The sequence below is a fragment of the Lithobates pipiens genome, unplaced genomic scaffold, assembly GCF_037356315.1.
Source record: "Lithobates pipiens isolate NorthernLeopardFrog02 unplaced genomic scaffold, aLitPip1_a1.2 Scaffold_22, whole genome shotgun sequence".
Classification (NCBI taxonomy): domain Eukaryota; kingdom Metazoa; phylum Chordata; class Amphibia; order Anura; family Ranidae; genus Lithobates; species Lithobates pipiens.
The window spans coordinates 32,860,044-32,875,037 of NW_027507784.1; the positions used below are offsets into that span (position 1 = coordinate 32,860,044).

General features: G+C 43.8%; 1 protein-coding gene across 11 annotated transcripts in view; it reads right to left on the bottom strand.

Moving 5' to 3' along the window:
* Nucleotides 1-14,994, bottom strand: part of LOC143923533 (uncharacterized) — a 92,428-nt gene that overhangs the window by 67,917 nt on the left and 9,517 nt on the right. For 10 of the 11 annotated variants that reach the window (XM_077447282.1, XM_077447276.1, XM_077447279.1 and 7 more), the window contains exons 1-3: nt 12,188-12,309; nt 3,257-3,398; nt 237-528 (exon numbers count right to left, since the gene is read on the bottom strand). In XM_077447282.1, coding sequence (XP_077303408.1) covers nt 237-507 — 271 coding nt within the window. In that variant the 5' untranslated portion in view covers nt 508-528; nt 3,257-3,398; nt 12,188-12,309. Of the gene's footprint in view, nt 1-236; nt 529-3,256; nt 3,399-12,187; nt 12,310-14,994 lie in introns of those variants that run through there. The other variant, XM_077447275.1, reaches the window with a different exon arrangement.

The window sequence follows — 14,994 nt, forward strand, 5'->3', positions numbered from 1 at the left end:
TAAGAGGGAGGAAGCAATAACATCATCACAGATTAGGCTTTAAGCTGGAAGATTGAAAAACTGATTGAGATAAGGGGCGATTCCAACTCTAGGAAAGCTCTTGTTATTCCTTTACCAGCACAAATGTCTCCATCTTTGCCCAAGGGTTGCACCTGGCTGTAAAATCAGGGATGGGATGGAGACATTCATGGCCACCCTTATAAAGAATATACTGTATGACATTATAGTGTACCCACCTTCCCTGATGTCTTTCTCTATCAACATCCTTATCTGATTCTCACAGATTTGTTTAAGGGTCTTTTTGATGGTTTTTGCAGCATGAATTTCAGTGTGACATCTGAAGATAAAGCCAACAATTTCCTCAATGGATTGGTCTTCAAGATTTTCCATCTTAATGCATCCAGCTCCAGGGGGAGGCTTCGTCTGGCAAAGAGCCATCTTAAAAATGTTTAAACGCTTCTCGTCCATTTTTGCAAGATGCTTTGATATTATTAGTTCCTTTATCATGTTTGGGCTAAGTTTTGAAATCTGCCATTTACAAAAATAATAAGAAATTAATATGCCATTTTTCTGTGCTGAGACATAAATGAAATCTTTCTTATTTGGTATGTATCAACATGACATCACTGCACGTCTTTTATTTTGCGTGTTAGATGTAATCTCAATATGTATTCTTATTCCTTTGCAGGGGCCCCGTCCTATTCATTTGAGTCCCTAATTAAAATTGAGCGCTTAGGGTGCTAGGATGTATATGGCCTAAGCTATTATCCATTTTCAGGGCTCTGCAGATCTTCCCCAAGCTTGGTGGTGTGGTGGGTTGATTGCTTTGGCCTGTTGCTGGAAGAAGGTTTCAGCACATACTGTGGAAGGGTTGACCTCTGTAGTTATGAGTATTTATCTGACCCAGACAATCTCTAAAGCTTTATTCAGAGGTATATCTGGGGAGACAATAAATGTGTGGGAGCACCTTTCCAGAGCTCTTTACTTTGAGGATCCCCCTTCTGGCAGGATGCCTGTATGAAGGCATTGCTGCTTGGGCCTTGCCTTAGTCTAGACCAGTGATGGTGAACCTTGGCACCCCAGATGTTTTGGAACTACATTTCCGATGATGCTCATGCACTCTGCAGTGTAGTTGAGCATCATGGGAAATGTAGTTCCAAAACATCTGGGGTGCCAAGGTTCACCATCACTGGTCTAGGGCATGTTCTGAAGGCTCAAGAAGCAAGCAGAATCTACAGTGTATAACTGGAGGGAGTGAGACTGGAAAGGATATCCCTGCAAAGTAGTTTAACAAAGGTGCTAGGTAGACCTCAGCTGTACAAGCTCCTCTCCTGGACTGAAATAGCTTACTCTGATTTCACTGCACACTGAACTTCTCAAAATGTGCATTAGAAGTTGCTGCAAATCGGATAAAGCCTACCCCATTTCATGGCTGGAGGACATATATTATCAACTAGCTTTTTCCTCCGCAGCTAGACTGTCCCTGTCATTAATTGTATTTCAGTTCTTTCAATTATAGAGGCTCATTATCACATGTGGGTGTCACCCAGGGTGATCTGCATGCAAATAAAGCCTGCCTGGGAGCGCCCATCCTTGAGACTGACACCCAGCCATCAAGGCTTTGGATAGTTGCATAACTCTTGTCGAAAACCAGTCCACTACTTGCATTAGGGTTGAGGGCTCACGGGAGGAGTACTAAGTTGGGTGCTATGATGTTTTCAGGAAAAAATGCCTTTTAGCTCCAGTTCACAATGGCGCTATTTGACATGCAATTTGACATGTTAAATCGCAGCCTATTGCTGGCAACGGCACTGTCCCAATTGGTGCGATGCCAACTTTGGGACGCTAAACCGATTTCCGAAAGCAGTTCCTGCACTACTTTTGGCAATTTGGGGGGCGATTTCAATAGACATCTGTGCATGAACCCGCACAGGTATCTTCCAAATCGCTCCCAAACTCCCACTGAATTGCGGGTTTGAAATTGTGCGAGTTCAGCTGAACTCGCGAGATTTTAAACCCACATTCAGTGTGAATGTACCCTCCAAAGTAAAGTAAATGTGCCATATTTCTACACATTATAAATTTACACATTACATATCATTTTTTTCAGGCTGCTTTCCCATTTTGTTTACCTGCTGATCCTGCCAGTAACACATTTTCTGTTCTAATGCCACAACGCTCCTTCACTGTACTGTATTCATGGTGAAGAAGCATGGTCAGTCAACCTAGGATCCGCTTATAATTATGGATGAGTCAATGGTTCAGTCTGAACTTGTGCCCGTTAAGCCCCCTGTTTTTCTACCACTTCAATAAATGACGGTTTCACAGTGGGGTTTATTTACTAAAGGCAAATCCACTTTGCACTACAAGTGCACTGCAAGTGCAGTCGCTGTAGATCCGAGGGGGACATGCAAGGGAAATAAAAAACAGCATTTTTGTTTGTACATGATTGGATGATAGAAATCAGCAGAGCTCACCCTCATTTTAGATCTTCCCCTCGGATCTAAAGCAACTGCTCCTCCAAGTGTAGTGCAAAGTGGATTTGCCTTTAGTAAATCAACCCCGCTGTCAGTAGTTCCTAAGGAAGCAGTGGGTGCCGGCACATGCTGAATCCCTAGCAACCACCACCATCACTGGCACATTGGCTTACATGGTTGGAAATACCTGGCAACATAAGCAAAGGGGCAGGGATAGCAGTCACATCACTAATATGGACATGGACACATTTTGGCAATTATGTCACCACCACCCCGCCTCTTACATTATGTAGCTGATTGTAGCTGTTATTCCCTGACAGGTGCAAAAGCAATTTTTGTTGCACTGGTACATGTTCCCCGGGGCAGTAGCCCCCCTCCCACGCCCCTATGCTGTTTATTTTTTTTTACAAATGCCTATTAGCCCAGAAAATGGGCATTTTGATTTCACAGATTTGTTTCCCATTGATTTCAATTCATGGGAACCCTGCTTGGACCACAAAAAAAAACCTTCTCTCCTTATTTCTGTTATATAAAGTTGTAGGGGGCATTGGAGATTACATAATATAGTTGGGAAGGAAGATAACATTGTTTTATATATTTCAGTTCAATGCACAGGAAGTGACAAGGACAAAACATTTCTGGCAGGATCAACAGGTAATTTCTGCAAAAAATAAAATAATGCAGTCACCACATCTAGGGGCTGGTAAGATACAATATATTACATTTCCTGTTCTTGGGGGTTTCAAATTGCAGTTGTAATAATCAGGCTGAGTACTTACCTCATCTGAGATGGAGGAAGTCACTTGTCTGCTGTACAGGTAGTTTCACTTGTCCTGCAGCTAATAACACAAAGATTTTGTTTGCTGTTCCATTGATGGTTTCAACTTCCCTTTTTTTCCCAGCAGTATCATGGACGCCTTGCTGTCATGCAACCAATAGGAACAAGGAAGAGTAGATATAAAGATGAAGAAAATGATATTAAATGAATTAAAAGTTTGGAAGGTGATTCATGTACTATACCTCAATCTGCTCGCTCACTCCCCCTAATGTACAATATACCGTATTCAGGGGAAAATCATATGTGCGTGTTATACGCCGATCCCCACCGTCTGTGTTGGAGGGAGAGGAGCGAAAACCACCGAAATACATATAGCCCAGTGTACTGTGTACTTGGTTAGGCTCAGCTCCTCTCGGGTCCGCTCGCAGTCACACCCAGTCCCGCCATTGGACCTGTGTTATGTCCATCATAGGAGCCGGGCCAAGGGGTCGGGACTGGACGGGGATTGCAAGAGGAGCCGAGAGGAGCCGAATACACAGGACATCCGGCTCTGTGTATCTCGGCAGTGCTAATTTTAAACGATCATGCTGCAATGAGAATGGGCAAGGCTGCAAATGACACTTGGTAAGGCTGCATTGATGGGCATTTAAATGTAAACTTCCCTCCTAAAAGTTTTTTTCCTTAAAATTTCCTCCTAAACTTTGGGTGTGCGTGTTATACGTCGGCGCGTGTTATACTCAGATAAATACGGGTTTATAGAAAAAGGGAACAGTTTGCCAAGCTGCTGCTTACAAAGCCAACAGAATATTGTTATACATTAAAAAGGGGATCAACTCCAGAGAAAAAACGATAATTCTCCTGCTCTACAAGACTCTGGTCCGGCCGCACCTGGAGTATACTGTCCAGTTCTGGGCACCAGTCCTCAGGAAGGATGTACTGGAAATGGAGCGAGTACAAAGAAGGGCAAAAGAGCTATTAAAGGGTCTGGAGGATATTAGTTTTGAGGAAAGGTTGCGAGCTTATTCTCTCTGGAGAAGAGACGCTTGAGAGGGGATATGATTTAAATTTATAAATACCGTACTGGTGACCTCACAATAGGGAGAAAACTTTTTTGTGGCAGGGAGTTTAACAAGACACGTGGCCACTCATTAAAATTAGAAGAAAAGAGGTTTAACCTTAAACTACGTAGAGGGTTCTTTACTGTAAGAGCGGTGAGGATGTGGAATTCCCTTCCACAGGCGGTGGTCTCAGTGGGGAGCATCAATCGTTTCAAAAAACTATTAGATAAGCACCTGAACGACTGCAACATACAGGGCCATATACAATGTAATACTGACATATAATCACACACATAGGTTGGACTTGATGGACTTGTGTCTTTTTTAAACCTCCCCTACTATGTATCTATGTCGTTTCTAAACCCACATTGCTCAAAACCACATCCCCTCCATCTGTTTACACTAAATGTTCTTTTGAACAATTTTTACAACAACAACCATAATAACTTTCCATTTCAAACCAAGTTTTTTTTTTCCAGTCCCTTAACTCAACAAAAAGTTAAAGTGATACTAAAGTCTCAGTTTTTTCATTTAAAAAGAATAAACATGTTATACATACTGTACCTGCTCTGTGTAATGGTTTTGCACAGAGCAGCCAAGATCCTCCTCTTCTCGGGTTCTCTCGCCAGTGCTCCTGGTCCCTCCCCCCTGCCGAGTGATCCCCACAGCAAGCAGCTTGCTATGGGGGCGCCCGAGCCGAGTCACCGCTCTGTGTGTCCATTTAGACATGGAGCCGTGGTTCAGTCTCGCCCCTCTCTCTCCTCATTGGCTCACTGACTTTGATTGACAGCAGTGGGAACCAATGGCACCGCGCTGCCGTCTCAGGCAATGAGGAGGGAGAGTCTCGGGCAGCTGAGACTCTGCTGCGACATGACTGCATCGAGATGGGGCCCAGTTAAGTGTTAGGGGAGCTGCTGCACATAGAAGGCTTTTTATCTTAAAACATAGAATGTATTAGGATGAAAAACCTTCTGACTTTACAACCACTTTCATGAAAAATGGACAACCACACTCTGATAATATTGGATCTTTCATCCAACTTAGATGAACCAGATAAAGTGCATTGTAACCTTTCCCACCATACTTAACACCTTTTACACTTGAGTGGGCCTAATCATCACTTCAAAAATATAAAAGAGAATCTTTTTTTCTTTTTCAAAAAATGCCTTTATTATTAGGATGGACTATTACTCACGAAGATGGAAGATAATATTGGTTAAAGGATAATCTTCCAAATGGCAAAAATCCACTTGAGGCCAACACTCAAACATGGAGCACACTGAGTTAATGGTCCAATATGACACCACTGTCAAGCTCCCACAGAACTATTCCTCAAAGTGTTTCAATGGTCTGTGGGAGCTAGACAGTGGTGCCATATTGGACCAATAACTTGGTGTGCTCCATGGTTAATTGTTGGCTTCAAGAGGATTTTTGATATTTGGGAGATTTTTGATATTTGGTGCTCTTTTTTATATATTTGAATGGGCAATTAGTCCCACACAAGGGTAAAACTCATTAGTAAAGCCTCATACACACGATAGGACTTTGTACAAACTTTCCCTTGGATTTTTGTACAAAGGGCGTTGGCCCTGAACTTGTATTGCATACACACAGCAGTGACTTTTTCAGCCAACTTTCACAAAATCACGTGGTTTTTCTGCTCTTTACCGCCACCTTTGGTCAACTTCTGTAATGTTGTCTGATCTTTTGAATTGGTTCTGAGCATGCCTGTTTGTACTTTGTACAAAAGTCCTATGGTTTTCTGTACACACGATCAGACTTTGCTCCATCGGACTTTTGTTGCCAGAAAGTTTGTCAGTTCGCACAGCCAACAAAAGTCCATACACACGATCAGACTTTTTGACAACAAACATGCAATTTAGCTGTTTTGGAGCAACATCCGACCGTGTGTACGCTCCATCGGACAAACTTTTTCGGTTTTCATCCCCTTCCTTTAGAATGTAAGCTCTACAAGGCCTGCCCTCCTGTACCTTTTTGTATTGTACTGTAATTGTGTTGTCCCCCCTATACATTGTAAAGCGCTGCGTAAACTGTTGGTGCTATATAAATCGTGTATAATATAATATAATATAATATAATATAATATAATATAGAGCCCACACACAATTGGATTTTCCGACAATATAATCCGATCGGACCTTTTCCATCAGAATTTCCGACCGTGTGTACGGGGGCTTAGGCTGTTGTCACTAGAACATGTTTAACCACTTTACCGCAGTTTTACATCGGTACTTTGAAGAGAGATATCCTTGTTATGGCAGCAGATAGCTGTCATAACCCCAGTATCCTCTTCTTCAGCGAGTGGTCCGCTTTCAGATAAGAGTGGCGTCTGTGGCGGATTCGCCGCAAGATCACTTTTATCGGCGGCGGGAGAGGGCCCTCCCGCCACGCTCCAGTGCCCTCCACTGCTTACCGGAGCTGTCGGCAGCGGCGGAGGTGATCAGATCCTTCTCCCGGCTTGACATTTAGACGAATGAGGGGAAGATGGCCCCCATCCGTCTCCATATCACTGCAGGGCAGAAGCAATGTCAAAACGCCACTTCCGCCCATAACTCTTAAAGGGCTATTTATCTTTCTAATTTTTTCAAATGACAACATTTTCTTTTTTATTTTATTGCATTTTAGTGTAAATATGAGATCTGAGGACTTTTTGACCCAAGATCTCATACTTAAAGCGGGATTCCACCCTAAAGTGGAACCTCCGCTGATCGGATCCCTCCCCCCCTCCGGTGTCACAATTGGCACCTTTCAGGGGGGAGGGGGGTGGAGATACCTGTCAAAGACAGGTATTTACACCCACTTCCGGGCATAGACTACGTGGGAATCTACGCCATTTCCTGTCCTGCCGCGCTGTCTGCTGGGACACACACCGGTCCCAGTGACAGCGTGGAGATTTCCTATTGCGCTGCGCGACTCGCGCATGCGCAGTAGGGAACCGGGAAGTGAAGCCGATTCGCTTCACTTCCCGATTCCCTCACCTAGAATGGTGGCGGCAGCAGCCGAGGGCCGAGCGATCGACTTTTAATTAGGGATGAACCAAACACCCCCGGGTTCGGTGCGCACCAGAACTTGCGAACAGACGAAAAATTGGTGCGAACACCGTCAAAGTCTATGGGACACGAACGTGAAAAATCAAAAGTGCTAATTTTAGAGGCTCATATGCAAGTTATTTAGGGTTGCCACCTTTTCTTCAAGCCAAACCCGAACACTTTAGCGGCGTAAGGCATGGCACCCCAACCGCGGCGTGATTTTGCCACGCTTGTCACCCGCCAAATCGTAGCAAAATAACGCAAACGGAATTGTGGGATGCCTGTCACCCAAAAGAAGTTTTGCTTTGTGATTGGGGTGCCATTATCCCCCATCCCCTCCTATTACAAATCTTCTTCCCCTACCAGCACAAATCATCCTCCCACCAATACCCCCCATGGTAGCTGACAGGGTGTACCACAGGGGCCCCAGCACACAGGGGGACCCGGACAGCAGGGGGATCGGAGCAGCGGGCAGGAGGGTGACAATTACAGAGAAGGGGGGCAATTACAGAGGAGGGGGCAATTAATGAGGAGGGGGGAAATTTAAGAGGAGAGGGGCAATTACAGAGGAGTCAAAACATAGGGGAGAGAGAGAGAGGCGACAGGCAGCTGTTGGTGTGGAGGTTTTTAATAAATTAAATGTTGAAAAAACAATCCACTTACTCTTCATGTCAGAGCTTATATATCAGTCTGTGAAGTCCGCTGTCCCATTCTCCCCTCCGATCCATGCTGATGTTAGCACTGAATCTCAGGAGGAAACAGAGAGCTGCGGGAAACTCACGCATGCGCAGTAGGGAACCGGGAAGTGAAGCCGATTCGCTTCACTTCCCGATTCCCTCACCCAGAATGGTGGCGGCAGCAGCCGAGAGCCGAGCGATCGATCAGCCTCGGCTGCCGGCATCGCTGGAACCCGGGACAGGTGAGTGTCCATTTATTAAAAGTCAGCAGCTGTAGTATTTATAGCTGCTGGCTTTTAATATTTTTTTTTTGGTGGAATCCCTCTTTAACCACTTGACCACTGGGCACTTAAACACCCTTAATAACCAGACCAATTTTCAGCTTTCGGTGCTCTCGCATTTTGAATGACAATTACTCAGTCATGCAACACTGGACCTATATGAAATTTTTGTCCTTTTTTTCACACAAATAGAGCTTTCTTTTGGTGGTATTTAATCACCGCTGGGTTTTTTTTTTTTTGTGCTATAAAAGAAAAAATACCGAAAATTCTGTAAAAAAACGAATTTTTCTTTGTTTCTGTTAGAAAATTTAGCAGATTAGTAATTTTTTCTTCATAAATTTTGGCCAAAATTTATACTACTACATATCTTTGGTAAAAATAAGTACAAATTGGTGGATATTATTTGGTCTTTGTGAAAGTTATAGAGTCCACAAGCTATGGTGCCAATATCTGAAAATTGATCACACCTGAAGGACTGACGGCCTATTTCAATTCTTGAGACCCTAACATGCCAGAAAAGTACAAATACCCCCCAAATGACCCCTTTTTGGAAAGAAGACATTCCAAGGTATTTAGTAAGAGGCATGATGAGTTTTTTGAAGTTGTCATTTTTTCCCACAATTCTTTGCAAAATCAAGATTCTTTTTACTTTTTTTTTTTTTTTTTCACAAAATTGTCATATTATCAGGTTATTTCTCACACACAGCATATGCATACCACAAATTACACCCCAAAACACATTCTGCTATTACTCCCGAGTACGGCGATACCACATGTGTGAGACTTTTACACAGCGTGGCCACATACAGAGGCCCAACATGCATGGAGCGCCATCAGGTGTTCTGGAGCACCCAGGACAATTCTGACATTTCTCTCCTACATGTAAAAATCATAATTTATTTGCTAGAAAATTACATAGAACTCCAAAACATTATATATGTTTTTTTAGCAAACACCCTGGAGAATACAATGGTGGTCTTTGCAACTTTTTATCTCGCACGGTATTTGCGCAGTAATTTTTCGAATGCTTTTTTTTGGAAAAAAAACTGTTTTGTGCTTAAAAAAAAAAAAAACACAGTAAAGTTAGCCCAATTTTTGCATAATGTGAAAGATGAAGTTACGCTGAGTAAATAGATACCTAATATGTCACTCTTCAAAATTGCACACGCTCGTGGAATGGCGGCAAACGTCGCTACTTAAAAATCCCCATAGGCGACGATTTACATTTTTTTTACTGGTTATATGTTTTGAGTTACAGAGGAGGTCTAGGGCTAGAATTATTTCTCTCGCTCTAACGTTCGCAGCGATACCTCACATGTGTGGTTTGAACACCGTTTTCATATGTGGGCGGGACTTACGCATGCGTTCGCTTCTGCATGCGAGCACATGGGGACAGGGGCGCTTTAAAAAAAACATTTTTTTTTATTGTTCATTTTACTTTATTTATTTTAGTTTGACATTTTTTTCCCCAAAAATAATTTTTTTGATCACTTTTATTCCTATTACAAGGAATGTAAACATCCCTTGTAATAGGAATATGGCATGACAGGTCCTCTTTACAGTGAGATGTGGGGTCAATAAGACCCACATCTCACCTCTAAGCTGGGAAGCCTGAAAAAAAAAAAGATTCTGGCTTTGATCGTATTAGCGATTCGGTAGAAGCACCGGAGGGCGGAGGGCGGCGGGAGATGTCTATGGCTGGGTATTGCAGGGTATCACCGACTATGGCTGGGTATCTCAGAGCATGGTGTTGCAGAGTACTGCGTTGCAGAGCATTGCAGGGTATTGGCGGGTGTTGCAGAGTGTTGCAGGGTATTGCAGGGCATTGCGGAGTGTTGCAGGGCATTGCGGAGTGTTGCAGGGCATTGCGGAGTGTTGCAGGGCATTGCAGAGTGTTGCAGGGCATTGCAGAGTATTTGCAGGGAATTGCAGAGTATTTGCAGGGAATTGCAGAGTAATGCAGAGTAATGCAGAGTATTTTCAGGGAATTGCAGAGTAATGCAGAGTATTTGCAGGGAATTGCAGAGTAATGCAGAGTATTTGCAGGGAATTGCAGAGTAATGCAGAGTAATGCAGAGTATTTGCAGGGAATTGCAGAGTAATGCAGAGTATTTTCAGGGAATTGCAGAGTAATGCAGAGTATTTGCAGGGAATTGCAGAGTAATGCAGAGTATTTGCAGGGAATTGCAGAGTAATGCAGAGTATTTGCAGGGAATTGCAGAGTATTTGCAGGGATTTGAGGGGTTAATTTTCGGTGAGCAGCGATGTGGGCACTGCAGATGCAGCCCACATCGCTGCTGACACCGATCTCTTCCCCCTCCGCTGTACCGATCGGTACAGAGAGGGGGAGGGAGGAACCGGCGTCATAACATGACGCCGGCTTGTTTACAAGTGATCACTCCGTCATTTGACGGAGCGATCACGTGGTAAACGGCCGCGATGAGCGGCCGTTTACCGTGATTCGTGATGCGCCGGGTCCACTGGACCCAGCGGTCACGGATGCTCTCGTGTGCGCGCCCCAGGGGGCGCGCGAGAGCAGAATTCTGGGAGGCCGTTAATTAACGGCCTCTTAGAGTTAAACAACCGCCCTGATGCCGTTAATCGGCAATGGGCGGTTGTTAAGTGGTTAAGAGGACCTGTCATGCTTTTTTTCTATTACAAGTGATGTTTACATTGCTTTCAATAGGAATAAAAGGGACATTTTTTTTTTAAAGAACAGTGTAAAAATAAAAAATAAAAGGTATAATAAATAACACTTTTTTTTTTTTAAACGCACCCCGTTCTGCCGAGCTCATGTGCAGAAGCGATCGCATACGTGAGTAGCGTCCGCATATGAAAACGGTGTTCAAACCACACATGTGAGGTATCACCGCGATCGGTAGAGCGAGAGCAATAATTCTAGCCCTAGACCTTCTCTGTAACTCAAAACATGTTACCTGCAGAATTTTTTAAACGGTGCCTATGGAGATTTTTAAGGGTAAAAGTTTGTTGCCATTCCACGAGCGGGCGCAATTTTGAAGCGTGACACGTTGGGTAAGAATCTACTTGGCATAACGTTATCTTTCACAATATAAAAATAAAATAAAAAATTGGGCTAATTTTACTGTTGTCTTTTTTTTTTTATTCAAAAAGTGTATTTTTTCCCAAAAAAGTGCTTGTAAGACCGCTGCGCAAATACGGTGTGACAGAAAGTATTGCAACGACCGCCATTTTATTCTCTAGGGTGGCTAGATGTATAATATATAAATATATATATATATATATATATATATATATATATATATATATATATATATAATGTTTGGGGGTTGTAAGTAATTTTCTAGCAAAAAAAAATAATGTTTTTAACTTGTACCCAACAAATCACAGAAAGAGGCCCGGGGGCTTAAGGCTGGATTCACACAAATCTGCAAAATGCAAAATGCACTAAATGCAAAATGCAAAATGCACTAAAAATGCACTAAATGCAAAATGCAAAATGCACTAAAAATGCACTAAAAATGCATAGGTGTGGTTAATGGAAGATTTCCCTTCACCTCTTTTTTTAAAGACAACTCAAAAACTTTAGTCTTGCCTACAATTCTCACCAAGACAATAAGGCTGGATTCACATCTATGGCAGTTTTAGTGCTTTTTGCATTTTCCAGATTTGCACTACAGAACGTGTTTCCATAGGAAACAATGTTAAATGGACTGTAGAGCAAATCTGCAAAATGCAAAAAGCACTAAAACTGCCATAGGTGTGAATCCAGCCTTAGAGAGTGAAAACTTTAGTCCTTTTATGCTCCATCCAAAACAACAACAGTTTTGGCTTACACTTTAAATATACTTTAAATTATAGCTGTGAAAAGCAAAGTGTGTACTCACGTTCCTCCGAGAGTTATCACGGCTTCTGTACTGTTACTTTCACTTTGACTTAGTTATAAACATGGAGCTCTTTATATTATGCTGCTAATAGTTTCGATTTCCTACTCAACCCACAGGAAATCAAAACTCTATTGCACAATGCAGCCAGAAGAAACAAAGGAATCCCAGAAGTGTTATAACATGTATTCGGTAACGCGAGTTCTTGGCTTCCATATTACTCTGTTGGCACTGGTAACAACATTTAACCACTTACAGACCGGACCATTTTGCTGGTTAAAGACCAGACCACTTTTCGCGATTCGGCGCTGCGTCTCTTTAACTGACAATTGCGCGGTCGTGCAACTTGGCTCCCAAACAAAATTGACGTCCTTTTTTTCCCACAAATAGAGCTTTCTTTTGGTGGTATTTGATCACCCCTGCGGTTTTTATTTTTTGCGCTATAAACAAAAATAGAGCGACAATTTTGAAAAAAATGCATAATTTTTGACTTTTTGTTATAATAAATATCCCCCAAAAATATATATAAAAAAAAATGTTTCCCTCAGTTTAGGCCGATACGTATTCTTCTACATATTTTTGGTAAAAAAAATCGCAATAAGCGATTATTGATTGGTTTGCGCAAAAGTTATAGCGTTTACAAAATAGGGGATAGTTTTACGGCATTTTCATTAATAATTTTTTTTTTACTAGTAATGGCGGCGATCAGAGATTTTTATTGTGACTGCGACATTATGGCGGACTCATCGGACATTTTTGACACATTTTTAGGACCATTGTCATTTATACAGCAATCACTGCTATGTAAATGCAGTGATTCCTGTGTAAATGACACTGGCAGTGAAGGGGTTAACCAGGGGGGTGGCAGTGTAGGGGTTAAGTGTTCCTAGGGGTGTGTTACTAACTGTGGGGGGCTGGGCTTTCATTTAGTGAACACTGATCTCTGCTCCAATCACATGGAGCAGAGATCAGCGTCACTAGTTGCTAGGCAGAATGGAGAAATGCTGTTTACAACTGCATTTCTTCATTCGGCCGCCCTGTGAGACGATCGCGGGTATGCGGCGATCGAGTCCGCGGGACCCGTGACCGGACTCTCGGGGGTCCCGACCAGCACGGGAGCGCGCCGCCGGTGGCACGCTCCCGATGGCAGGGCGGCAAATTTAAAGGGACGTACAGGTAAGCCCATTTGCCTGCCCGTGCCATTCTGCCGACGTACATCGGCGTGTGCTGGTCAGGAACTGGTTAAGCTGCGTTCAAATCGTTTTTTGTTTGTTTATTAAAACTAAGCAGGTACAAAAAGTGTGTCTGCTGACTTTTAATTAGGGATGAACCAAACACCCCCGGGTTCGGTGCGCACCAGAACTTGCGAACAGACGAAAAATTGGTGCGAACACCGTCAAAGTCTATGGGACACGAACGTGAAAAATCAAAAGTGCTAATTTTAGAGGCTCATATGCAAGTTATTTAGGGTTGCCACCTTTTCTTCAAGCCAAACCCGAACACTTTAGCGTCGTAAGGCATGGCACCCCAACCGCGGCGTGATTTTGCCACGCTTGTCACCCGCCAAATCGTAGCAAAATAACGCAAACGGAATTGTGGGATGCCTGTCACCCAAAAGAAGTTTTGCTTTGTGATTGGGGTGCCATTATCCCCCATCCCCTCCTATTACAAATCTTCTTCCCCTACCAGCACAAATCATCCTCCCACCAATACCCCCCATGGTAGCTGACAGGGTGTACCACAGGGGCCCCAGCACACAGGGGGACCCGGACAGCAGGGGGATCGGAGCAGCGGGCAGGAGGGTGACAATTACAGAGAAGGGGGGCAATTACAGAGGAGGGGGCAATTAATGAGGAGGGGGGAAATTTAAGAGGAGAGGGGCAATTACAGAGGAGTCAAAACATAGGGGAGAGAGAGAGAGGCGACAGGCAGCTGTTGGTGTGGAGGTTTTTAATAAATTAAATGTTGAAAAAACAATCCACTTACTCTTCATGTCAGAGCTTATATATCAGTCTGTGAAGTCCGCTGTCCCATTCTCCCCTCCGATCCATGCTGATGTTAGCACTGAATCTCAGGAGGAAACAGAGAGCTGCGGGAAACTCATGTGAACTGTCAGCCTCTGATGATGGAGGTGTGGCTAAGCCTCCGGTACCCTCTGATTGGTCACAGCGTCCCATCAGACACAGCCACTGTGCCCATCAAACGCAGCCACTGTATCCATCAAACGCAGCCACTGTGCCCATCAAGCGCAGACACTGTGCCCTCAAACGCAGCTACTGCACCCATTAATTGCTGCCAGTGTGCCCATCAATTACCGCTACTGTGCCCCATCAAATACTACCATTTTTTCTCATTAGGGTTCACGCCATATTCGTGTGGCGCTCACGACCCACAATGCACTGCGCCATCGCAGTGCATTGCTGGCTCATGATTGGCCAAGCATGCACTGTGACCCCGCATGCTTGGCCAATCACAGCGCCGGCAGCGAGGAGAGCCATAATTGGCCACAGGCAGGATGCCTGTGGCCAATTATAGCTCAGGGGGGTTTAGTACACGCCCACACTATATAAGGCCGCGAGCGCGGAGGCCTTGTGTAATGTGTTGCGGCGGTTAGGGAAAGAGCAGAATAGGCAGGGACAGTGTCTTTGTTGCTTGGGAACCTAATGCTTGTTCAGTGGGTGTTGTGAAAATACCCCTTATAGCTGGTGTTCTGTAATACAGGCATCTGCAGCAGTTAAAGTGGGTGTTGTGTGCCTCCAGCACAGTATACACCTGAAAATACCTCTTATAGCTGGCGTTCTGTAATACAG